Source organism: Tympanuchus pallidicinctus, unplaced genomic scaffold (assembly GCF_026119805.1).
Source record: "Tympanuchus pallidicinctus isolate F22 unplaced genomic scaffold, pur_lepc_1.0 scaffold4, whole genome shotgun sequence".
Classification (NCBI taxonomy): domain Eukaryota; kingdom Metazoa; phylum Chordata; class Aves; order Galliformes; family Phasianidae; genus Tympanuchus; species Tympanuchus pallidicinctus.
The window spans coordinates 23,516,763-23,543,044 of NW_026294758.1; the positions used below are offsets into that span (position 1 = coordinate 23,516,763).

General features: G+C 39.6%; 2 protein-coding genes and 1 long non-coding RNA gene across 8 annotated transcripts in view; 2 read left to right on the forward strand and 1 right to left on the reverse strand.

Moving 5' to 3' along the window:
* Window positions 1–43: 43 nt before the first annotated feature.
* Window positions 44–12,832, reverse strand: LYRM7 (LYR motif containing 7). 6 transcript variants are annotated; one of them, XR_008210537.1, is made up of 6 exons: window positions 10,520–10,679; window positions 8,511–8,583; window positions 7,438–7,508; window positions 3,561–3,642; window positions 2,137–2,222; window positions 533–621 (listed from the first exon to the last, which is right to left on the reverse strand). XR_008210537.1 is itself a non-coding variant. In XM_052701056.1 (5 exons), the coding sequence occupies exons 1-5, from the start codon at window positions 12,667–12,669 to the stop codon at window positions 545–547; spliced, it is 384 nt and encodes a 127-aa protein (XP_052557016.1). In that variant the 5' UTR covers window positions 12,670–12,832; the 3' UTR covers window positions 44–544. The 6 variants fall into 6 exon arrangements, 5 of the variants coding, with proteins under 5 accessions (XP_052557016.1, XP_052557018.1, XP_052557014.1 ...); XM_052701056.1 differs by lacking the exons at window positions 2,137–2,222; window positions 10,520–10,679 and adding an exon at window positions 12,589–12,832 and having other exon boundaries at window positions 44–621; XM_052701058.1 differs by lacking the exons at window positions 2,137–2,222; window positions 10,520–10,679 and adding an exon at window positions 10,903–11,009 and having other exon boundaries at window positions 44–621.
* Window positions 12,833–13,051: 219 nt separating this feature from the next.
* On the forward strand, window positions 13,052–17,019 carry HINT1 (histidine triad nucleotide binding protein 1). Its single transcript, XM_052701060.1, has 3 exons — window positions 13,052–13,196; window positions 15,849–15,953; window positions 16,688–17,019. Exons 1-3 carry the CDS (start codon window positions 13,086–13,088, stop codon window positions 16,850–16,852), a joined length of 381 nt encoding a protein of 126 aa, XP_052557020.1. The 5' UTR covers window positions 13,052–13,085; the 3' UTR covers window positions 16,853–17,019.
* Window positions 17,020–18,372: 1,353 nt separating this feature from the next.
* Window positions 18,373–26,282, forward strand: part of LOC128089526 (uncharacterized) — a 37,214-nt gene continuing 29,304 nt past the window's right edge. The window contains exon 1 of the long non-coding RNA XR_008210539.1: window positions 18,373–19,409. This is a non-coding gene — a long non-coding RNA (uncharacterized LOC128089526). The remainder of the gene's footprint in view (window positions 19,410–26,282) is intronic.

Consider the following 26,282-nt stretch of genomic DNA (forward strand, 5'->3'; position numbering starts at 1 on the left):
TTCAAAGATGTGAGAGAGAAGACAAACACTGCACACTCTTGCCTTTCTGTAACACCTGAATAATTTATTCAGACAAGCCTTAAGAACTTTCTCAAACACTACAGTATTTTAGCATAAAGTTAATAACTTAAGAATTCAAGCTTTTTGATGTGAAGCATAAATTCAATGATAAGTTTTACAACATGGTTTTCAGTTATTTCAAAGCAGTATATAATGTCATGTTATCAGAATTAAGAGCTGCAATTCACTTGCGTTTAGTTTGTCAAAATTCTAGACTGTATCTGATACTGCTCTCTGAAGTTCAGCAGTACATATATTTACACACTTTATTTTTCAAGGAAATCATGTATCTCAAGTTTCTGTGGATACAGTACCATCTTCCTCAAAGGAAGTCCATGGTGATATCATAACAAACAAAACTGGTTTCAGTCCACATTTTCTTGGCATTAAATTAAAATTTGGAAAACAAGATGGGCACACACTACTGTTTTTCAGAGTTTCCAGTACCAGCTTTTAACATACTGTGAAGAAGAGCACACTCTTCTCAGGATTCATGCTTTTTTGTTGGTTTATCAAAGTAAGGAATATTGTCTTGTAGCAGATCCTTCCTGGGTAAGAGCACTGCAAAAGAAAAAAAAAACAACAAACTATTAAGAATGTCATCTTACGGCAAATACTACTTAAAATGATAAAATTGTTTTTACATTTAAAAACAAAAAATCAGGTCAGTCAAACAAGAATCTAAGTTTATGGTGAGCAAACAAGCAGCATCATGTTACCAACTCAGTACAACGTTATATTGATTTTATGACTTTACCTTCTTTTGGAAGAACATTTTTGATCTTTTTGCTTTTAAGAAAAAATATTTGAAAATATTTTAATAGTATTAGTGATTCATTAAAAAAATGGCAAAGAATTGCAGTAACATTTAGCACAAGAGAGAACAGTAAGTTGAGTCAGTCAGTAAGTCCAAAGCCAGATTGTTTACTTCAACAGTTCCCAACATAATGTTAAATTTGGTATAGCCTTCTATTCCAGCCTCCTGATGAAATCTAATCTGTAAAATATTCATCTTCTTACGTGCTTTAAATGCCAACAAAAAAGAAAGCATCAATTGGAAATTCTGACTGCTATATCCTCATACAACTCCATAAAGCTGGGGTTTGCCTAATTATGTATCACTTTAACCCATTCCTTACTAAACTCTTGCATCTAGCTCCTCAGAAATCAACCTGTCCCTTGCCATGAAGGGGAAGAGCTGTGTCATGTCAGATTTGCTCAAGCAGTACAAAATAAAGCACAAACACTTGGACCAAGTCAGACACCTTCTAAAATAATATCAAACCTACAAATATGGGTGTGTATCTGTAAGTGCAAAAAAAAACATTTGGTCCAGAGTACACTGATATCCCACAAACCATGAGAAGGAAAAATGATTTCCTTGAGGTTATCTTACTTCTGCCTCTGTGGACTGGCAGCAATGCATTTAATAAATTTCTAAGATCTTGAAACAAAATTTCAATTCCCTTTCTCTTACAGAGAAAAAATTGATAATTAAACTTATGACAAGTCACATTCATATACACACTTGGAACAGATACATGAAATAGAAATGCAAAAGACAGAATTAACAAAAATTTCAAAATATTGAAAAATACCAAGTACAAACAGATAAAGATGAAAGAACTTTTAAACTTCTGTTCAAGAAGCTAAGTTTTGAACATATCTATACACACAGCAAATCAAAACAATCAAAACATACTGTGTGTATGGAGCACTACTAAAGTTTAAGTTTTACTTGCACTAGTTTAATTTGAAAGACAGGGAAATAAATAAAATAAAGGATATTTGTCTGCTGCTGAGTAACCTAACTCATACTGAATCTGAAAAAAAAAAAAAAAAAAAAAAAAAAGAAAAATGTTTACTGTGGCTAACAAACTCCAAAATGAAAATGTTTTCTCGTTAGTAAGAAAAGCTCAGTCTTTCTTTTCTAAACTAATTTACTGGTAAATCTAAACATAACTATACACAGCATTCCCAAATTCTCTTTATAAAGAATAATATGGCCCTGTGCATTGGTTCTGGAATTAAGACAACACAATAATTTCATCTGATTAGGAAAAAAGGTCTTCATACCAATATTTCTTCTCATTGTCTAAGGCTGAGAGGCAGGACTGCAGAGAAGTAACAACAGCAGATGAAACTAAATCATATATTGTCAGCTAAAATAGAAAAAAATGTACTAAAGATTCTGACAGTAACTCACTTAAGGACAATTCTGCAGCAATAAGCTTCTGTAACATTTTGCTTAGCTTCTTCTTTTCCTCTCCTCTTTTAATTTTTTATTTTTTTAAATTGCTTTAATTACTATGATTATCTAAATGATTTAAATGAATCCAAGGTAAGTTTGTAAAAATAAATACATGTATGCACACAGCAGCCAAAAACTCGTGGTTTGCCCATAGTCTGATGACTACACTTAGCCCTGATGCCTTCATCTGAAAAAAACATAGTATAACTGAGAACTGAGAACAGCATAGAATAAACACAATGATGACAGACATTCAGCTGCTGTTTCAGAGATAAGCTTTACCATAGATGAAGAAAGCAAGACAGAGGCAACTAAGGTCTTAAAAACTCAAGAGCAGCTTGGCAAAAATGGATAGCAATTGATAAGCAAGACCACAGCAAATTATTCTTTTATAAAACATATTAAATTCTCTGTCAAAAGCACCTGAATCCACCTGAGTGGATGACAGGAGGAAACACAAGAGAAATTCATTGAGGATAACTAAAACAGAAACTGCTCCTGGCTCAGGAAGTGAACAGTTAAACAGATGGAAGACAGCAAAGCACATTTCCTCTGTTCCTACTCTTCTATTGTCATCTGCCTAGATTTCTACACAACAGAGATTTACAGCCAGTACAGTCTAGACAAATCTCTGGCCTCAATCATTATGGCTGTCCTAATGTTAAATGCTTTACCAAACCCAAAACTTGGAAGTATATAAGAAGATTTACACTAAGAATCTAAGCAGAAGTGAAAGGAAATGATGTATGCAGCTGAAGATTTCTTCTATATCCTACCACGAGGCTGCAAGATGAACTAATTATTTCTCTTCCTACAAGGAAATTTCCAAGCCAGGAGCCGAGATTTCAGAATCTGATAGGCTCTGCATCAAGGCTGTCATCATGTGGCAAATATTCCAAGGCACCACCTGAAACTTTAACAGTCAGAACAAGGTTTTGGATAGAAAACAGTATTTCAAAGAAAATGCTGTTGGAAGGCATCATAGAGATTGCATTTGTTAATTCTTCTCAGGCAACTTCTACCTGTATGTTATAGCAAGAGCCTGCAGATATTGTAGCTAATTCATTCATACATACACAGACCGGTTAACCAGTGCATGCAAGCTAATGGTTAGGATACCAAGTATAACTTCCTTTTTACATTGAGGTCATTAAAGGTAGTTTGAGCTTCTCTTCTGATAGCTCCCATCAAAAAAAAAAAAAAATTAAAAAAAAATTCAAAACATCCTTAAGCATGCAGCTCTACTCACATATTTTGTTGGAATCTGTGTGAACTGCCTGAATAACAGAAGTTCTGAGAATCACTTCAACATCTGAAGCTATTTTCAGGAGCTAATAAAGAGAAATAAACAAACAGTAGTTTAAGTAGCATGTAATTTTTTTTCTGAAGGTATTTTCCACATTAGAGAGCTATTCAATTACCAAAGTCAGTCTGGTCTATTATTCAGTAAGCTATTTACTGTCTCTGCATAGCTTTCACTTTGGAGGTCACAGCTGATAAAATAGCTACAGGATGATTTAACCTTTTGCTGAATAGAATACAGCAGTATAAAATCTATACATCTGATTAAAACAGCAAAGGAATACAGTAGAATGCAATTACCAAAACAAGTAAGTACATTTATCACAGAGTGGCTTAGTTTGGAGGAGTCCTTAAAGATCACCTAGTTCAAACCCTTCTACAAGGGGAAGGGTTGCTAACCACTAGATCAGGCTGCCTAGGATCCCATCCTACATAGCCTTGAGTGCCTCCAGAAATGGGGCATTCACAATTTCTCTGGGCAAACTGTTGCAGTCTCTCACCACACTCTGAGTAAAAAAATTGTTCCTGAAATCTAACCTGAAACTGCCCTCTTTTAGTTTAAATACATTTCACCTTGTCCTATCCATCCAGACCATGTAAAAAATCAGTTCCTGCTTGTTAGTTCACTTCAAGTACTGAAGGTACTGAGGTCTCCCCAGAGCACTCTCTTCTCCAAGCTAAACAAGCCTAACTCCTTCTACTTTTCTTCATAGGAGAGGTGGTTGAGCCCTCTGATCATCTCTGCAGCCCTTCCTAGACCCATTCAAACATCCTTCTTGTAGTGGGAGCCACAGTACTCCAGATTGGGTCTCAAGAGGGCAGAACAGAAGAGGATAATAACCTCCCTCACCCTGCTGGCTACTTCTTTTCTGATGCAGCCCAGAAGTTGGCCTTCCAGGTACACACTGCTGGCTCATGTTCAGCTTTCTGTTCATCAGGACTCCCAAATCCTTCTCTGCAGGGCTGCTCTCAGTGAATGCCAATACCTTGCACTTGGCCTTGTTAAACCTCATTAGATTATTGCGTACCCACTTTTGGAGCATGTGCAGGTCCCTGTGGATGGCGCCTCTCCCTTCTACTGTGTCAACTGCACCACTCATCTTAGTGTCATCAGCAAACTTACTGAGAGTGCAGTCAATCCCACTGTCTATGTCATTGATAATGATGCTGAAGAGCACTGGTCCAAAGACAGATCCTCGGAGGACACCACTTGTGACTGGCTTTCACCTTGTCACACAGCCACTGACAACGACAACAACCCTCTGGCTACAACCCATCCAACCAGTTATTTATCCACCTAAGTGGATAAAAGTACAGTCTTCAAATCCACAGCTCTCCAATTCACAGATAAGGATGTGGTATGGGACCACGTTAAAGGCCTTGCACAAGTCCAGGTAGACAGCATCAGTTGTCCTTCTTTTGTCTACCAGTGCTGTCATTTCATAGAAGGCCACCAGACTGGTCAGGCATGATACGCCCTTAGTGAAGCCACGCTGGCTGGCAGATCTCAGAGGATCTGCTCCATGATCTTCCCAGGCACTGACATGAAGTTACTGGCCTGCAGCTCCCTGGGTCTTCCTTTCTCCCTTCCTTGAAAATGGGAGTAACAGTTCCCTTTTTCCATTCACCAGAGACTTCACATGATGGCCTCACAGACCATTTCAGTAATAACCTACATCAGTGAATGTCTCAATAACATAGCCTGACTTACACCTATTAAAAAGGCAAGCTATCTCCTTTGACATTCCTGATTCTGAAATGAAGTGGCAAAAAAAGGGCACGATGTGACAAGAATACTGAGGTTTATTAAAAGCGGTAGAGGAACAGATACTAGCTAAAGATTAGCACAGCATGATTGGTAAAAGACCTACAATTCCCTTCCTTACTAAGAAGATGAGTAACCCTTGCATATTTTGCTAAGCAATAATCAGAAGCCTCATACTTGTTTGCATGATAGCATTGTCAAAAGTAAGTTAATTTGCACAAATGAGACGCCCTGGGAACATGCCTACACTAGGAAGCAGTGTATATCAACAGGAGAGGCCTTCTGCAATGTAAGAGTTGGAACAGAGGATTTAGGCACCTACATAAAATTTCTCTGCACTCTTCTCCTTTCAAAGGGGAAACATCCAGAACACCCTGTTCAGTGTGTTAATATACACCAGGAGCTAGACTGCATAAAACCCTTCCAATTCAGCTTCACATTAAAGGGACTGTCATCTGCTTTGAGGCTGCTTCACAAAACAAGCAAAACCAAATTAAGCTGCAACAACCAAGATGAGATGCACTCCTGACCTGAACCATTTTAGTAGATTCAGGTGTTATATATCTCTCACTTCCTAATACTGCAGTTACTTCTGTAGGCATATATATACACCAAATTCTGTAGGAATACATATACCAAATGCCTATTCTGTAGGCACTATATACCAAAATGACGCCATGCCATGTTAGAAGACTTTGCAGCTTTCAACTCTGGCAAACTAATGAGCATCTGGTTGGTCAGTATTTGCTTTTGTTAGCTGCTGTACAGAAGCAGAACACTAATTCCCCAGGTGTTTATGAAAGTACGTATCTAGATTTTTGGAAATCATTTGATTCAATTCCTCTGCCTTTGAGTCACCCCACTACATAAATAATGCCAAGCTTCCATTGTGTTTCCATGCAGTTTCGATGAAATTCTACCACTTCTTCCACACACCTCTAATCAGTATCTTAACATGTATTCCAAATGTGACATGTATTTTGTAGGTTGCCATTCATAATGCATATAAATTATATATATATATACACACATATAAATATAAAACTACTGCAAGTATGTCTTCCATACACCTATCACAGAAGAAAAGAACATAATATTTAATTGATCACATATGTGGAATGTAAACACAGAAGTATCACTACCAGGGCCTGACAACAAATGGAAAAGCTACGAAGTGACGACTAAGTGCTATGAACTATTTATGATATAACTGAGTGACTGACATGACGCAGAAGTTTAGATTTATTTCTCTCAATGACAGGTGGAGGCAACCTCTTTCAAAACATCAGTGTTACTAGAAATCACAAACAGTCTCTTATGAGGCTAAAAGTCACTGACTAAATTACTTCCAATATGGATGCTAATAGTAGAAATAGTTCATACAAAAGCCTTATTTCTGGCTGTCAGTATGTCTTTCAGTAAAATGTGTTAAAGTAACAAGTAAAGGTACCTTACAAAGTGAACTAACAGAATACTTTATTATTTTTAATGTACCATGAGGAAAGAAGCAAAAAACTCCAATAGATATAAATAATATAATAGTTACAATAGTCATGACTATTAGTTTATTTCCCACGTCTTACAAAATAAGCCATCTCATTAGTGCTCAAGGATAAAAAAAAAGAATTCTCATTTCTGCCAATTACTGAGCAGATTATTTAAAACTTTCACACTTTTGTTATACAACGAACTAAACAGGTAAATTCAAGTGAACAAACCTCATATATAAATTATGAGCAGAACAGGAAAAAAAAATTCCATGAAAAATAGAGCAGTTTTTTTTCCCTGAAGAATATACACTCCAAAATTATCACAATGAACTACTAGATAAAGCCTACTTTTAAAATATTTTTCTTATGTGCAAAATTCTATGACAGACTACTAAGATCAATATATTTATAAACACAGATCCATGGGAAAGCCTTTCTAGAACCACCTCTTGTAATGATTCAATAAGTATCTGTGGTAGTTTAGGGATTTTTTAAGTAAAAGATGCTCTTTTTACTCCAAGAGAAAACAAACAAAACCCAACCCTAAGTATAATGAAAACAAGAAATACCTCATTTATTTTCTCTTCAGATGTTTCACTTTGGTTATTTCTGAATTCTTCGTTTATCTTTTGTCTTGCAGCTAAATAAAGTAAGCAAAGTAAATAAAATGTGAACAAAACAATAATATCTTGTCTTTGTGACTGAGCAAAGCTCGTAACAAATAAGGCTGTGATATATACCTCAGGTCTGCTTCTTAACTTGGCTTAACGATGCTCCATCTACCTATCTACCCTTTTCCCCTAATGAAAATATATATATCAACACCTCCTTGCACACTCATTCTGAAAAACACAAGACTTATGTAGAATTCTGGTGATATATTTTGAGTTTACTGATACAAAAGGAAGATACAATGCCAGATCTGCTGATCTAGCCTTCTCCAAGCAGACTTCACTGTGATCTTCCAATACTTGGAAGCAGGAGGGGGACCAACATTTTACACAGGTAGATAGCGATGATCTTGGGAGGAATGGATTTAAATTGGAAGAGGGGAGATTTAGGTTAGATGTTAGCAAGAAATACTTCCGAGAGTAAGGAGGCACTGGAACTCTCTGTCCAGAGAAGCAGTGGATGCCTCCTCCCTGGAGGTGTTCATAGTCAGGCTTGATAGGTCCCATGGAGCCCAATCTAGCAGCTGGCAACCCTACCCACAGCAGTGGGGAACTAGATGATCTTCAAGGTCCCTGCTAAACCAAGCCATTCTATGACTGATTCTGTGAATCCAGCTAGCTATTTCTTGTGGAAAAAATGGATGAGACAGCATGATTTCTACTGAAATTACGTTGATCCCATCTCCTTACCTTGCTTTTATGCTCTTGCATCACATACTCTCTCACTTTTATGGGAGCATTAGCATTGTTAAGTACAAACTGGAGCTGCAGAATTGACACCACCTTCTCTGGAAAAGGTAGTATTTTTAGCTCTCTTCACCACTTTCATATCCTTAAAAAAAAACAACACTCGTATAGCTTCCTCACCATAACATTAAAAAGTAACTCTAATGGACACAGCAATGACACCAATGAGAATCAATCTTATTTTGGCATGTAACATGTATTCATCACACAAAAGCCCATCTTACCTTCAAGGGCTCTTGTATCATTCTTAAAAACTTCTTGTCGAGTTCTGTGTAACAATTTAAAAAGCCTCAAAGCCTGTAAATACAAGATGAATAGAATCAGTTGTAAGGAAGATCCTTAGTTAAAACAACTATGCTGTGATTAGAAGTGTTTTGGTTGATCTTTCACAGCACTTCCACTTAATACACTTCGTATGAAATCAATATCTGAGGTACTTTACCTCAATTCCTGATCAGATAGCTTGCAGCCAAAACAGATTTAAGAAAAAAATCCTGGACAGTTCTAGATATTTCAGAGCAACCTGAAATACTGCAGAACCAGCAGTATACTTCTAAATAATCATTCAACATAATGGAGATACAGTCCTGAAAATACTTTCATGCAAGCACATCCATTTTGCCAATATAAATCAGAAACAACAGAACCAGAATAAGTGTGCAAACGTGTCACTGAAGGGACTAGCGTGATCATTTTACTGGATATTCTGCAATTAAAAAAAAAAAAAAAAGGCAAAGAAATCTAACTGGCCAAAGTATTCTTACTTTGCCATTGTAAGGAACGTGAAAAGTGAATTTCAAATGAATTTCAAAATTGTACAGTCACTAGTTAGAACACATTTTTAATCTCCTTCTGTAACACCTAATTAACATCTTCCTCAGGTGACACGGAAAATCCAGAAGAAAACAAAGTCTTTTCAGTGTAACAGTGACAGATCTGCCTGCGGATATACAGCAAAAATACTGAGAATCACAGCTTACAGTCGTAAGGTTTCGACTTCTTATCCACATAGAATATATGAATTAATGCAATCTTCAGGAAATCCTGACTCCATGTCCAGAAAAATTGTTAAGGGGACATCTTCTGAAGTTATTTCTAGTATTTTCTAGTATGTTTAGGCATTTCAGGAAGGCACAGTTCTCAGTACTTCATGATAAACTTGAATTGTGTTCTCACAATTACTATGCAACAAATTTCTCAGAAGGAAACAGAGGAAACACACACTTGTAAATGAAAAATACCTATGTTTTTCACTAGCACTCTTTTTTATCAGTAAGCAGGCCTATGCCTTAGATGTGAAAGACCAATCATGGGAGAGTGGCCAGTAAATACATCCTGTCAGGGCCCTGGAAAAAATGTTGCTTTCAGTCACTCAATTGCAGAGAAAGCAGCAGCAGGCTTCTATGGATGCTACTACTTCCACCAGGCATCAACCCATTTTCCTGATTCCCTTCCTGTGCTGCTCACTTGGCTCAACATAATCCATCCTGAGATATAAATACACAAAAGACAGATGACAAGAGAGAAAAGCTGTAAGCAGTAAGAGCCTTATACCAGTTTACCACTACTTCTGTGGTAATATAACATTACAACAACTTCAGTCTATTAAGGGACAACTTACAAACACCAACAAATTCCAATCTCACTTCATCTCAGCAAGTAGATACTATAATTCAGTATCAAGCATCCTGCTGTTGCGGATATACTGCAAAATAGATCTTTGTGCCATAAGGCAGACCAATACACTCTCTACCACTTAAAAGTCAGCGGCATTCTTATGCAAAAACCTTTTCTTCTACAAGACTTGGGATAGGAGTTGACAGTGAGTTAAACCACATGTGCAGACATATGGAAGAGGTGGACTCCGCTGACTCCCACTCGCTTTCCATGTCCTCAATAATTCATAGCCAGCAAATATCTGTCCTGTTCATGAACAATTCCCCAGGTAGATAAACTGTGGAGAACAGACTGATAAAGGACACTAGCAGCCAGCAACTGTGTTTCTTGTCCTGTAAATCTATTTTAGTAGATCTGACCACACCATCTGAATAGCATATTTTAAAATATATCTATTCTATGTTTTCACCATCCTTGCAAATCAACATTACTAACAGCTTTGAGTTAAAGACAGAGGCTTGACAAAATCAGAGGAGGGATATGATTATTTTGAACTCTCTGATCGACATTTTTTATGTAACTTCCAGTGAAATATAAGCAAAAATCTTGTAAGTACGTTATGCGTGCCGCTTCTATTTACACTTCCATAAACGACGAACAGAGCCGCGGAAGCTGGCACTGAACACAGCACGACAGACAGACCCTGCCCCGCCATCGGACAGCGGCAACAGTCCGCTCTCCTCGACGTCTGTTCCTTTCCCGGAAGCTCAGGCGGGTACGGGCCGAACGGGGAAGGGACGGCGACGACCCCGACCGGACGACCCCGCGCGGGCCGCCTCCGTCCTTTCCCCATTTGGCCCAGACTCCAGTTGACTCAATGCAGCCCCCGAGGACCAGAGGAACCCGATCCGCGGGGCTGAATCCAGCCTGCCCCTCACCCAGCGGGACCAGCTAACCCCAACAATAGAAGCCCCCGCCACGCATGCGCACTGCGCTCACCCTCCCGCGGCTCGCCATGGCTACTGATGTGCGGAAGCGGAAGGCACGCTCGGAGTTTCCGGCCCCGCCCAGGCACGGCGCAGCCGGGTGCAGCCTACAACGCTGCCCGGCCGAGCCCAACGACCCACCTCTCTGGTGCCGAGCAGCGTTCGCTCCACTGCGGCTGAGCACCGCGACCCAACAGAGGCCGCGCCCCCAGGGCCCATTGTAGCCATTCGCGACGCGCTGTGCGGCCCGGCTTCACAGTGCGACCCCGCGCGGCCCCACCACGGCCATCACTGGGCTGTCTTACGCTGCAAAGCCTTTCTAAGAAAAAAAGGGGCATAAGGATTTCAAATGCAATCAGCTTTATTGCTTTTTTTTTTTTTTTTTCTTTACTCTTGCTTCAATACATTTAATTGTAGTTATATTCAAAGATAATTGGTGTGTGTGAAAATAAAAATATTACTAAGTATTTTTAATGTCAGATTTCCAAAATGGACTATAAGCATTATATTATGCGGGATTATGTATCTTATAACAAAAACTGACCTCTTAGCAGAAGAAATTGTCTTTATCATTTGCAGGTTTACTTATGATAGCTGTAAATGAAATGAACACGAAGCTCTGAAAACATTTTACTGTTTTCAAAACAATATATAATATACCCAGTGAGACAAAAAATGCTACTGAAGTCAGCTACTTGAAAAAAAGTTCCTGCCCAATCACATTTAGCTCTCTCCTTGCCAACTCATCATCTGAGAGGCAAAAAAGAAGAAAACTCTCTAACTCCAATTGGTGTTACAGAAACAGTTTGGCTTTACTCCTCACAATGTGCAACAGCTGACTTGACAAGCAAGGGCATCCTCTCATGTGAACAGTCAATACGTACATACTCAGTACACCGGCAGACATATTCATTCTTTTTCAAGCACTAGTAGATATGTGCTAATGTCCCTTTGGGCGTGCATTCAGGGTGGTTGAGTGCTCACCTGATTCTTCCCCTTTTTTCACCATCAGCTTTATCACTGAAGCCTTTGACCCACTTTTATGCACTTTTCCCCAGTCTGGAAGATTTTCACCGCTTATTAAGCCACACTCAGCCACTTCTAAAGACAGGAACCTGAGGAGAATGTCCTTGCATGTTTTGAGGCAAAAGATAAAAGTATTCTATTGTGACTCCAGTACTTCTTGTGAGGCAAAACCATTGAGGCAGAAGATACAAGTATTCTATTGTGTCACCAGTGCAATATTATAGAGAGAAAACAAAACTCTTCATCCACTAAAGCCAAAATGGACAGTTTCAGAATTATGACTTAGAGATTCCTTTTGTTAAAGTAATGTACTGTTTCTTAAACTAATGTACTAGTCCCCATTGCTAAACAAGCCAACCTGTACCAAATTACTGTATTTCTGTATTTATCACTAAGGCTTTTTTTAAACATATATATTCCAGTTAAGAACTCCACAGCCAACGAAATGACTTCATCTATCTTTTCCTTTACAAACAGACAAACAGAGAAACCAAATACATTTGCCCATGAAGCAGCGATTCCTTCCTCATTTTAGCCTTGTACTACAGTAGAATCCTTTGAGCACGTACACACCAAAATAAATTAATGCAGGACAACAACGAGGCACAGAATATCATCCCAGCGTTCAGAGCTGTGTGTAGTGTCTAAAGATGCAGAATTTCTGTGTTCTTACCAGAGGTGTATAACAAATCTGGCACTTCATGCTCTGTGCCACCAGCTGCAAACCCACACTTAGTAACCTCCACGAACACATGGCTGCCTGCAAACTTAACAGCAGGCCCGGTTTCTCTTTCAACTTTCCATCAACAAGCCTCTGGACTTAGCCGTGCACCGAAAACGGCGTGAGGACCGCGGGATTAACAGGCGCCGGATGCCTGAAACCGCAACAAGCAACTGCAACCAACACAAACATCCGCAACCCGCCTCTCATTCACTTCACCCCGTCCTCGCTGGATCCCTCCGCGCCGCATGGCGCTTACACGTTCCGAGTTCCAGAACGCGGGGCCGGTGAGGCGGGCCCTAGCAAAAAAAGGCAGGCAACTCAACCAATGGCGAAGAGGGAAACGGGGGGCGGTGCTTTGCTGGGCCAATGAGCTCCGTGAGGGGCGGGGCTGGGGCGGCGAGAAAGCGCGGCGGCGGCGGCGGTGGTGGCGTGCGCGGTGTGTCAGCATGGCTGACGAGGTCCGTAAGGCGCAGGCCGCGCGCCCCGGTGGGGACACCATCTTCGGGAAGATTATCCGCAAGGAGATTCCCGCCAACATAATCTACGAGGACGAACAGGTGCGGGCAAGGCGCCCCTTGCTTACAGCCGCTCCCGGCCTTAGGGCGGGCGAGACGTCGGCTGGCTCCGCTGTGCGCCCGGCCTCGCGGTGTCTGTGGCCCGTGTGCCGCATTGAAGCTTCCCGGCGCTGCGGCCTTGCTGCCCGCGGGCGGGGTTCCCGTGATCGGTGTGCGCGGATCCAGCAGCGCCGTCTCGATGCGCCGTGGACCGTGTGGGGCTCTACCCCCCGGGCCCTGCGACGGATCTCTGGGCTGCGCCATTAAAGTAGGAAATGAGGGAGCGTTCTAGCTTCTGGTTCTGTTGGTAGAAGTCTGGAAGCAGCCTTCCTGTGACTGGGGATCTGCGGTCAGAGACTTGGCTGCTGGTTCATCGCGGTGTACGGGAACTCAGTAAGCTGGTTCGGATGTGAATGCAGGTGTTAACTGCGAGGTGTTGGCTTTGAGTTAGCATTTACCCTAACATCAGTTTTTTTGTCTTGAGTGCGATACTCTAGATGGGTGTCTCTTGAAATAACGATGTACCTGCGGCTACATCTCCGTGCCTTATTTGTGAGCTTAACAATCATGGGCAGCCTGAAACAATGTTTTAACAAATCGTAGTAATGTTGCAGCTGCTGTATACTTTCAAGAGAAGTTGCCCTGGCTTCAGAGTATCAGGATACTGTGCCTTTGTGTTGGGATGTGTTTGTGTCCTTTCTATACCAAGGGAAAGCTGCGTGAGATTCTCCCTCAGCTGTCCTGCCAGGAGCCTTACAATTGCTTGATTGAGAAGGGTGCTGCTGGCTGCCTGATCAATCTTGTCAGTAGATAAGCGGCTCTGACAGCCACCAATACTGAGTACTCAATACTGAATACTCTTCAGTACCAATACTGAAGAGTGATTAACTGCAGTCTTGTTTGATTTTTACCTGAATCTGTGCATTCAGAGTTTAGTTGCTTTTTACAGAAAATAATCTTTAATTTACTTTATTAATTGTACTGAGGATATGTTTAGAGATTAAAGTGAGGTAATAGTGATACAGGGAAGACTTTGCATTGTAAATAGACATGCAGAGAAAAATAATAAAAAGTACGAAGTCTCTGTAGAGTTAAACCTTGTCACTGTTCTTTTAATTGTGTCAGAAATAAAAATGGCACTTGTGAAGGTGACAGTTGATTTCCTGTGTGCCCTCAGTTTTTCTTTTCTGATTGTTGACTACTACTTGTGCTACCTATTCTACAGAAAATTAGTTGTTGCTGGGTTTTGGCTCATTAACTTACTTGAATTAGTTTATGCATATGCACTCCCCCATGGAGCACAGAAAAATTGCTTTGAAAAAATGAGTACAATGTAAAATTTATGTAATTATGTGCAAATTAGTTCTAATCATTGATTAATCTTTGCCTCTCTAGTAGAGAGAAACAAACAGTTCAACAGAAATCTAAAACTGACCTTCTTTGCAAAGGTAGTTTAAGGTAAGATGGATTGAGAATAAAGTAATATGTTATAAAGCTTAACAATGGCTTCAGTTGCTGCAGGAGAACTAGAAACGCTGTAGATCTGGAGTTGCATAGGAATTTCCTTATTGGTTAACAAATAAATGAAACCTCTAGGAAAGATGTGTTTTGAGGAATGTTACTGCTGTAAGTTTTGCTGTGAAGTGGATGAGTAAGTCAGAGATGACCTCTAGCTACCAGTAGCTAAGTGAGAACACGGTCTGGGCTTCTGAAGACTGTGATGCCTGCAGTACCAAAATCTGATTTTATCGCCAGTTATTTGCACAAACAGGCATAGAAGTCTTTTCCCTTCTCTTTCTCCACCTACTGGACTTTCCTGATTTAAAGGAAACGTCTGTCTCCTTACCCTTGCTCTCTTGCATCCTACTTCTGGAGGTAAATGTCTATGCTGAGGCTTATTTGCTATTTCTAAGAAGGTACTGCATGAAGTTCCAGAACAAATTTTGGTACTTGTGTAAAAGAAGGTAGGAGTAAATTACTTACCATGCATTGCTGTCTGTATTTCTAAGGTGATTCTTTTTCTCAGTCTGGAAATATCTGAAATAGCAGCCTTAATACACTATTTTGAAATTGTCTTTCTCTGAAATACTTGATGTTACTGAAAACAGGAAATGTAATATGGCTTCAACTGCATAGCTGCCTTGCTGTCACGGTATTGTAGGATTTGCTGGGGACTTCTGAAGACTGTCTAGTTCAATTCCCTCACTAAAGCAGGTTCCCTATTTCTGACCAAAGCAATACTTAGATGTTTTTGCAGTACGGTTGGCAACTGTTTGCTCTTTTCTTAATGAACTGAGCAATAAGAGGAAAAATGAGAATAAATGTACTTTCTATAGATATGTGTGTCATCAGATCTCTTAGTTGTTATACATATTTGAGAAGAAAAATTGTTAAGTCACTTGCTGACTACAGCTCCTGAATAATGCTTTTAAAAAATGGTCATTCTCTGTTCACACCATTAAGTTTTGTTAAGTAGGTGCTCAGTGTGTAGAAATCATAAACGTGACTAATATATATCACTCAAGAAAAAAACATCTCTGGTTATGTTTAGAATATCTGATAATCTGCCTAAGTGCACATGTCACAGAGCATACTGATTTCCTTCAATTGTTACCTTTCTCTGAAGCGTTTACTTTTTATCTGTTTTTCTTCCAGTGCCTTGCGTTCCATGATATCTCACCCCAAGCTCCAACGCATTTTCTAGTGATTCCCAAGAAGCCAATTGTCAGGTTATCTGAAGCAGAAGATTCTGATGAATCTGTAAGTACTGTAGAAGCTTTCTGTACACTAAACTACTTTTAAATACTTCATAATATATTTTTCTCTCCCCCTTTTCATCTTGACATTATGAAGAAATAAAGTAGTTTTCTGATACTGTAGTTGTTGGTTCTAGTTTAGAATGGGAATGGAACTCAGCTTTTCCGGTAAAGGTAGTGATATAATGCTAAACAAATCTCTGGGTATGTACTTGCAGTGCAGAATGCAATATTTTGGAGTACAGTTTAATGTATGTCTGAACTCTAGTTTATGGTAAGTAGTACTTCTTATGGAGAATATGTAGAGTAGTACTTCTAATGTGGAGACCAGAGATTGGGTCTGGTAGATGAGAGTTGAAGAAAGGAAGATTCAGCTGTAAATTGCTGAACAGTGCATTTTTTAGCTAAAGCAGTTACAGGTTTGCAAGATGAAATTTCTTTTCCTCTTTAATTATTTATGCTGCCTGCAGAAGTAGCCAGGCCTTTAACTGTGATACAAGTATAGCTTCTCTGGTACTTTGTAGTTCGTTACTGTCTAGCTTGAAAACATTCCATAGCTTGCTCTTTCTTCCTGTATTATGCACAGTCAGTCTTTATAGCTTTGCTTGGAGAATGTCAATTGCAAACAGATGGCAATTTGAAGAGCTGTGGCTGGATTTCTTAGAATTAACTGACCTCTAAGTAGTTCTCTGCTCTCATTCTTCCCTTCTTGCCCTCTCCCTTCTTTTTGTCCTCCAGCTTCTTGGGCATTTAATGATTGTTGGCAAGAAGTGTGCTGCTAACCTGGGCCTGACCAATGGATTCCGGATGGTTTTGAATGAAGGGCCTGAGGGTGGGCAGTCTGTCTATCATGTACATCTCCATATTCTGGGAGGTCGTCAGTTGGGCTGGCCTCCTGGCTAAGATTTTTACACCACAAGAGATGCTGCATGCGTACAAATCATAGCAAATAGATTTGTTTCCCGTCAACTTAGCCACTGTTAATGTAAATTGTTCTTGGATATGTTGTCTTTGAAGGGTAATAAATGCTCTGAACAACACTTGCACAATAAAGATACAGCATGTGAGAATGATCTGTCTCGTGTGTCTTTCTGATGGAATTGGTTCTACCTAAGTTAAAATATTGTGTCTGGGATGTGTGTGGTTCTACTATTAGCAGTGTTCTACAGATGGTGATTTGTCTTGTCATTTGAAACCTGAGGATGCAACTGTATAGGAGTTTTTCATGCCCTTTTGGAAAAAAACAAGCTTTTCGAAAGCTGCAGCTACAACTTACAGAGTTTTTTTTTTTTTTTTTTTTTTTTTTTTTTTTTTTGTGTGTGTGTGTGTGAAATTACAAACATGCAGGAACTGTTTCAAGCAAACTGTGTTGTTTTAGAAACGTACAACTCCAGTTCAAGCATTCCATCAGTATCTGCTTAATAAGGCCTTTCTGTCATCCTTTTCCTATGAAAAAGGATTAAGCAGTAGTCTAAAAGTACTATGAAACTATACCATAGATGATATTGTATTTATAGCTACATCATGATTTTGATAGAATTGAGGACTTGAAAATGTTAAACTATTTATGTAGGACCTCTTAAGATGCTCAAGTTGTTTCATAATGTAAGTGTGCATTTTAGAGATTTAATTGGGCACAATTTGTCCTTCAGTATGGCACTTTGTCAGTATTGTACAGTTCTTAATACTGTTACCAAATCTCTGCAAGATAGTTATTCCTGAATTAGGCTCACTGAAGTGTCTGCCAGTGTAAATATAAAGCAACTGTTCTTTGTGCTAAAATTGAGAAGGCCTAGTTAACCAGTTTTATTGCTGCTTACTGTTGGAACTCTTTAAGCAGATGCCATAAGAAAATTATATTTGTGATCACCACTTCTTCAGAGTACAGTTTTAACATCAAGGGCATTAGAGAAAGAAAGTGGGTGTGTAGAGAATGGTAGACAGGCAAAAACTGTGAGATAGGTTAGTTCAGCTGAAAAGTGTTTTTTTTGTTGTTGTTGTTGTTTTTGTTTTTTTTTTGGTAAAAGCATATGAAATTACTCAACTTGGAAGCATTCTCTGACAGTTCTCAGACAGAGCAGCAGATAGGGATACATATGTGAAATGTGCACAGCTTTCACTCTTCTGATTTTCATTTTATGTGTTTGTTTTTTTTACCAACGTTACCATTTGTGAGTTAATATGTGGTTGATCAAATTGATTGCATCACAGCTGAATCCAGTATCAGAGGAACATTATCAAAGCTTTTGTTGCTGTATTTGGTGTCTGACCTGCAGATAAACATGTTTTAGGAAGGTTTTGCAAAAGTAGGTACAAGATGAGCTGATGTTGTGATTTAACTTTGCAGGCAGAAAAACAATATACCACAGAGCTGTTCACCTACTTTCCTCCCTCTCACTGGGAAAAGAGAAGAGAAGAGAACTGCCTCTTATTTCTGTGGAAACTGTAAACATATAAAGAGCACAACATTCCATGGAGCAAATTCTCAGTTACAGAATGCTATTTTTTTATTTTCAACACAATCAAAATCATTGACTTTTTTTTTGCCTGCAAAAGCTTCCAGGCTGAGCTTATAAAAGAAACAAAACAAACAAAAAACACACCTTAGACCACCTCGCAGAGGTGACCCATAATCACTACTGCTGAGCTGCTCAACCTGCCACCTCGTTGTGCTCACATCCACTGTTTGGTTTCAGTAAATGTTCAGCAGTTATCTGAAATTGGATATGACCTTTATTCTGCAATTACACACCTTTGCCTCATGTGCACCTTCTGTCAGTTTTGTCAGACTGTTTCTCTCCTGCAATTTTTGTCATGGCAATAAAATGTAATTGAGTTCTGGTGGGAAGGTTCATCCCCTACTGCCATACCACTACCATCTGCCTCTGACGTTTTGGACATGCATAATAAAGTAGGAGGCATTACTTTCAGAGCAAAGTAACATTTTCATTTACAAAACACGTGGTGCATAATAAAATTGTTCATCCCACCAACCAATGCCCAGCCAGTCCCTGAGTAACAGCTGACCCCTACAGCCTTGACCAGTTTAGGTCAGCAGTTCTACTTTTGTCTCCTCCGAGCTCATTGTACCCCCTTAGCCTCCCTTGCTGGCAGGACAGTATGAGAAGCTGAAAAACTGGAATGTCCTAACGCTCTGCAGCGCTGTTAATCAACAACTACAACATTCGTGTGTTACCAACATTGCATCATACCATTATGAAGAAAGTAACAGTCCCAGCCAAAACCAGGTCAGCTTGCTAACAAGTGAACTGTGCATAAGTTTTAGATGTGTGTGTTCATCAGTACCTTAAAAAATGAGAAATAATGTTCAAATGATTAGAAGATTAGAACTGAGCTTAAAACATGTCAGACAACAGTGAACCAACCAATGCTGAAAAAAATTTTTGAATGGAAAATTTGATATGACCTACAGCACAGGGATATGGCAAATTTCATCCCAGTAAGTATTTAAAACAAGCAAAAAAAAAAAAAAAAAAAAAAAAAAAGGAGATGGGAAAGTAATATGTTTATACTGCTGAGGGTTCTGAGCCACTCGTTGGAAGATCTTCTGTTCTCTTCTGTTTCCCCAAAATATAGAATGTGTTTTATCAACAGCATGTAAGCAACTGCTGGTCTCAGACTTTAATCTTCTTGGGCTGAAAATGGAAATGATCTACCTGAAGTAGACAGAAATATGATTTAAAGTTGTGCTGTTGCAGTGTTTGCAATCACTTAACTAAATGATTGAGCTAAGTGTCATGTACTGGTACATCTGCAAAAGCTCTCGAGACATCTGGCAGTTAGAGGTGGGGATGGGTTGGGAGTTTTTGTTTTTTTTTTATAAGCAGTGGGGATACTGAAGAGACTGGACAGGGCTTAGAAATTCAGAGCAATTAGGTTATTATCGTACATTTTATAAGTCTGGTGGAATTTAGGTCACATTGTGCAAATAATACCATCGTTATATTGCTGTAAATGAGAGATATTAACAAGGTGTTAAGCAGGGATCCACAGGAAAAAAAACTCAACATGGAAGGTTACTGGTACAAAAAACTGATGGATCAGGTTTTTTTTTCCTTCAAATTTCAAGGGCTTAAACATAGAGTAAAGGATATATTTTAGTTTGGATCAATACTATTCTTACAAGTGAATCTAGCTCTGTTTTGGTTTTTATTTTTGGATCAGCATTGGACTCTGTGGATTTGATTGATTTTGGATGAAATGGGACAGATTAAATATATTCCAGCCAAAAACAGGTATTAGGCTCTTGTAGCCAAAATAGAACTTGTCAAAAGAACAAAAAACATTGTGCAGAAATTTGTACTGTGTGGATGTTATATTCTTATATTGGCTTTACAAATTGCCTTAGTCACAGTCAAAGTGGCATCCATGGGAATGGTTACAAAGATGTGAAGAAGGCAGAACTTACACAAAAATTATCATTACAGTCTCTTCCAATCCAAGCCATTCTATGATTCTATGAAAAAGCCTGGTATGAAACAGAAGATCTTGGACTGAGTAGAATTCAGTTTTTATGTGCGTATCACATAGGGAGTAAGTTTGGTCTGAAAATATTTCATCGGAAAAGCTGAAGAATATAGAGAATAAACTTGGACCTATTCAAATGAAGCATCTTCAACCTACAGAGCAACCCAGAATACTTGAGCACTCTAGAGTGAAATATTTGGTCAAGTTTATTATTTTTATCCAGCTTCAAATAATGGAGCAAGTGATCACACAGAATCACAGAATCACCCGGGTTGGAAGGGACCTCAAGGATCATGTAGTTCCAACCCCCCTGCCTAGCAGGGCCACCAAACGTACACATTCAGATCAGGTTGCCCAGGACCCCGTCCAACCTGGACTTGAACACGTCCAAGGACGGGGCATCCACAACCTCCCGTTCCAGGGCCTAACCACTCTCCTTGTAAAGAACTTCCCCCTAACATCCAACCTCAATCTTCCCTCCTTCAACTTGGATCCATTTCCCCTAGTCCTGCTGTTGTCAGCCCTTTTGAAGAGTTTACTCCCCTCCTGGGTGTAGGTTCCCTTCAGGTATTGATAGGCTGCAATGAGGTCACCCCGCAGCCTTCTCTTCTCCAGGCTGAACAAGCCCAACTCCCTCAGCCTGTCCTCATAGGGGAGGTGCTCCAGCCCCCTGATCATCTTAGTCGCCCTCCTCTGGACCCTTTCCAAAATCTCAATGTCTTTCTTGTACTGAGGGCTCCACACCTGGACACAGTACTCCAGATGGGGCCTCACAAGAGCCGAGTAGAGAGGGACAATCACCTCCCTGTCCCTGCTGACCACCCCTCTCCTGATGGAGCCCAGGATCCCATTTGCCTTTCGAGCTGCCAGAGCGCACTGCTGGCTCATGTTCAGTCCCTCGTCCATCAGGACCTCCAGGTCCTTCTCTGCCGAGCTGCTCTCAAGGACAAGTGATGAACAAGAGAATATGGCTATGTTCCAAACCTCTGCAAAATACCTGTCTGTGTTTAGGTGTTTTGGTTTTTTTTTTTTTTCATTTCCTGTGTGTTTCTTAAGGATTCAGTTAGATAAAAAGGTAGCTTCCTTCTAGAATGAGTGAAAAGGATGTGTCTGGAAGAACTGTTGAAGATTTTGTATGGTCTTTGCTAGCTTCAGGTGGAGCAGTGCTAACTGCTGTGGAGCTACAAGGGTGTTTTTTTTTACCCCAGTGACTGTGATTAGTTCTGGTTCTAGAACATAAAAGCACCGAGACTCAATTAGCCACTAGGTTCAAGAGAGAGACTTAAACCACATGTTACCTTTTTGTCTTTTATTAAAATGTCATTTGATAACTTTCCATACCTTGGAGGTGTTGGTTCAATTTTGCATTCTTTCATGTATTGAGCTACCCACTTTCTTGAGCCAGGTGACCATATATACACGTGTGATTTTTGAAACTTCCATGGCAGATTCCATTCCAAATTTGTACAAGTCCTAATTTTGCCTGGTATCACCTTGCTTTCTCCATTGTTTATTTTTATTTTTATTATTTTTAATCAGAACTCATTTCCAAGGACCAGATTTAACTCAGTGCTCATAAGGAAAACTCTTCTGTCTGATTAGAGTTGTATTTGTAGTAGATTGAAATACGAAGTTCTCTTCATCCTTTTTAGGTCTTCTCCAGTTACCAGGTAAAAACAGCCATGGTGATTTCCTTTATTTTTAACAGACAAGAGAGCACCTGTAATAAACATGGCAGAATGTAATCTAGTTTTATTGTTATTTCCAGTTACAATTTTCTGTCCTTCAAAATAAATAAATAAATAAATAAATCAAAATAATCTCTAATACTCAAGTATTGTGCTCCAGCCAATTCATAGCTAAACTTGAAGAAACTGGAAATAAGTTCAAAACTTGGGTTAATATTATTGGGCAGAGCTGTTTGCCACCACTGGTGACCAGGTAAGTGCCCTGTAACAGTCATGAAGAAGTTGAAAAGGAGATAGTGTTTATTGTGCTGTAATGTTTTACAGCCTGACACCTATTCTTCTACAGGACTGCTAGGAGGAAAGAACTTCCATCTAAGCCTAAATCAGATTATTCCACGTAGAAGTTAAGGGAGGCTGAGTGGTTTAAAAGAGGTCCCTGCTTTAGTAATCAGGGTACTAACATTTGAGGACAGGAAAGTCAGGATATACTTGGGGATTCAGCTTCAAGGAAATGAACAGTTTTTCTAAATAACTGTCAGTGGTTTTGGGCCTGGTTTGTTTTGGTTCTGTGACTAATAGGATGGAGGGATCCACAGACTTACATCTAGGGAAGGGGAAAAGGGTAGGGAAAAGGTAGAGAGATGGGCCTAAAAATGAAATGGTGTCAACAAGCTAAGGGAGAAAACTAATGTACTGATTATGGTATTGGAATGTGAGATAACACAATATAATGCTTATAATTGGAATTGAAGCTAATAAATCAAATAAAATGAGTGAGAGAGTTTTCAAAACCAAAGGTCTTACTTTAGTACTGAAGGTAAGATGGCTGGGGAGTGCACACTACAGAGACCAACAGTGAAGGAAGGGCTGATCTCATGACTCCTGAGCAATTTTATCTTTCCCTCTGAATGGAAAATGGAAATAGGACAGTGAGGACTTCTGGGAGATGTAGTTCTTTTCTTCTGTGAACCAGATATCTGCAAATACTGAGAATCCATGGAACTAGAGCATTAAATCTTTAACTCTCAGTGTGCTACATGATGTTATGGTGTTCAACACTGGTAACAGAAATCATAAAACCAGGACAGTAACTGAAAGTTCCTGAAAGGAAAAACATCTAGATGTTCCACAAGAAAGAGATTACCTCTTCTTAGCTCTTGGCAAAAGTGTCAAGAACATGCATGCAAAGGAAAAAGCAAACAAACAAACAAACAAAATGTAAGTATTAGCCTGCTGGATGCTTTTGTGTTTTGAAAACACAGCAACACCTGTAAATTAATCAGATGTGAGCTTGACTAACTTGGTCTTCCTTGTTTTAAACACAACCTGCAAGGTAGAATGACTTGAGAATGTGAAGGGTAATAGTACAAGAAATGAGGCTGGAACTGTATTTTCTGATCCCTTTTTCAGGAACATTTAGGACTGTGTTGTAAGTCTTCTACAAAGGAAACTTCAGTCGTAGAGAAAGAATCACAGCTGAGAATAATTATACTCCAAAACAATGAGCTATTTTTATTTTGTTTTGACAGTACTTCTGTCAAAGTGTGTCAATTAAAAACTGTATGGTGGTTGAAAGAAGGGAACTAGATGTGGAAAAGCCACACTTTGCTAGAGGATGGCTTATATTTTATAAAAAGCTGTTCTGAGCCTTGAAAGCGTAACCAATCTCTAAATGCTCTTTTGCGTATTCAAAGAGGTTTGATTAGTGTTTGAGATCACAGCAGCAAGCAATTCCTGAAGCAGGCAGCTGGATGGAGCTACAGTGTTTTCAGTCCCTTACAAGGCCATTTATCCTTGCAGGACTGAGATATACTGTTTATCTAGACTTTATCATGTGTGATATGAGTGGAATAATAATTCAGTATGAAGGGAAAAAGGATGGAAAGGATGAAGTGAAAAGAAAAAGTAAAAGTAAGGTTAATGTGTTGATACTGCAGTGAAAATGCATTGTCTATTCATGTTCTGTTAGGGAAGAGAGAGGAGGAATATTCTCATGAAAGACTCCTGCTTTCTTCCATGGCAATGTTCACTTGCATGTTCCAAGCATTGTTCATTTCTGGTCCTTTTGTGTATATGCAAGTGAGGAAATCCAGAGACAAAGTTAGGTAGTTTCAGACAGTAGTTATTTCTCTCTGATTCAGCTCCATGACTTGAGATCTATCAGATAGCCCAGTGCAAGTCAGGAGAAGCTTACCAGCTTGTATTGCATCAGTACTCATCCATACATCTATAACTTTTTTTGTCCTACTGCACAGTTGGGAGGTTCTAGTAAGCTGTGTTGACGAATCTAACATTATGGTGCTTTTGGAATGCATTGATTAGATTGAAAATGGCAGCACTTCCTATTGCTAGTTTTTCTTTTTCTTTTTTCTTTTTTTTTTAATTTACTACAACTGCTGCACATAGATTTAACTTGATGTAATTTTTAGCCAAAAATCATTACCTCATGAATTGCTTCTGGATCTCAATTCAGTGAGAACACTTAGTTTTCTGCTTCAGAAAATTAATCAGCTGACCGTAGCTTTTTTTTGTAGTTAGAGAAACTTCATTTTCTTCACAATATTGTGGCTTTTGTATCATTAACAACTCATCAGTGCCCACAAAATTGCTTCCACTTTTATTCACAGTAGAGCAAACAACTTGCATTTTCTTTTCCAACTGTGACATAGGAATATTTAGATTTTGAATTAAAAGATTTGAAATATGTGGAGGACTTGCTATAGTTCACTTTTCATTCCAAGACACCTTTCTTGCATCCCAGTCTCCCTGGAGTCTGTTATCATTAAGTCATTTTTACCTTTGTTATAATTAAGTCTCTCTACTGTTAATTCTGCACAAACAATAGAGTTTTGGCTTTGTTGCCAAATAAGATGTATCATGACTGTAATCCAGCAGTTATTTATATCCAGTGAATCTTAGATGAGATAAATGTAGAAAATACTGGGCAGCCTGTTCCAGTGCCCCAACACCTCACCATAAAGAAGTTCCTTTGCACATTTGTGCGGAACTTCCTATGCTGCAGCTTATGTCCGTTTCCCCTTGTCCTGTCTCCACTCACCACTGAAAAGAGACTGGCCTCACCACTATGGCCCCCACACCTCAGATATTTATAGACCTGGATCAGGTCCCCTCTCAGTCATCTTTTCTCAAGGCTGAACAGACCCAGTTCACTCAGCCTTTCTTCATAGCAGAGATGCTCCAGGCCCTTCACCATCTTTGTGGCCCTCCGCTGGACTCTTTCCAAGAGATCCCTGTCTTTTTGTACTGGGGAGCCCAGAACTGGACACAGTACTCCAGGTGAGGCCTTACCAGGGCAGAGTAGAGGGGGAGGATCACCTCCCTCGACCTGCTGGCCACGCTCTTTTTAATGCACCCCAGGATGCCATTGGCCTTTTTGGCCACGAGGGCACACTGCTGGCTCATGGCCAACCTGGTCCACCAGGATGCCCAGGTCCCTCTCTGCAGAGCTCTTCTCCAGCAGCTCATCCCATGCATGTACCAGTGCATGCAATTATTCCTCCCCAGATGAAAAACTCTACACTTGCTTTGTTAAACCTCCTCTGGTTTCTTATTGCTCAGCTCTCCAGTCTGTCCAGGTCCTGCTGAATTGCAGCATAACCTTCAGGTGTATCAGCCAATCCTCCTAACTTCGTATCATCAGCAAATTTGCTGAGGGTGGAGAAGAGAATGAACACCATAAGGGTCAGGCTGTTTTGCAGACAAATCTGGAAACAAGAAGAGGATGTAATTATGTTCTTGTCTTTCAAACTCATATCCTTTGCCTCAGAATAAAAGCATATGAGATGCAATATGTTTACTACTTGAAATGCAGGATACAGGGTGTGAGAGTTGACATTTTGATTTTCCTTCAGATAACTTTACGTAGCTAGAAGAAAAAAGAGAAAATTCTGAATGCATTAAATAAATATGCTGATTTTAGTGGTGTCTGCACCTAAGTTATGCTGTAAGCAAGCTTACCATATTCACCCTCTTCCAAAGTGTAGGTGAACATAAAGCTTTTTGGAGATGACCAGAAAACTAGTATGTAAAACAACTGGGTTCTGTGCGCATTTAAATGGAACAAAGATTTTGTTCTTTCTTAGTATTTTGAACATGGATGAGATAATTATTTTCGCCATTGTTACCTCCAAATTTGA

What these genes read in the sequence shown, in the direction of transcription:
- LYRM7 (XM_052701059.1), bottom strand. Translation starts at nt 10,175, where the DNA reads ATGGAAAGCGAGTGGGAGTCAGCGGAGTCCACCTCTTCCATATGTCTG. An exon ending in CAAGTCTTGTAGAAGAAAAG is followed by an intron (nt 8,584 to 10,073) that starts GTTTTTGCATAA and finishes TTGTATTTACAG; the next exon opens with GCTTTGAGGCTTTTTAAATT. An exon ending in CTGAAGAGAAAATAAATGAG is followed by an intron (nt 3,643 to 7,437) that starts GTATTTCTTGTT and finishes TCTCTTTATTAG; the next exon opens with CTCCTGAAAATAGCTTCAGA.
- HINT1 (XM_052701060.1), top strand. Translation starts at nt 13,086, where the DNA reads ATGGCTGACGAGGTCCGTAAGGCGCAGGCCGCGCGCCCCGGTGGGGAC. An exon ending in TAATCTACGAGGACGAACAG is followed by an intron (nt 13,197 to 15,848) that starts GTGCGGGCAAGG and finishes TTTTTCTTCCAG; the next exon opens with TGCCTTGCGTTCCATGATAT. An exon ending in CAGAAGATTCTGATGAATCT is followed by an intron (nt 15,954 to 16,687) that starts GTAAGTACTGTA and finishes TTTGTCCTCCAG; the next exon opens with CTTCTTGGGCATTTAATGAT.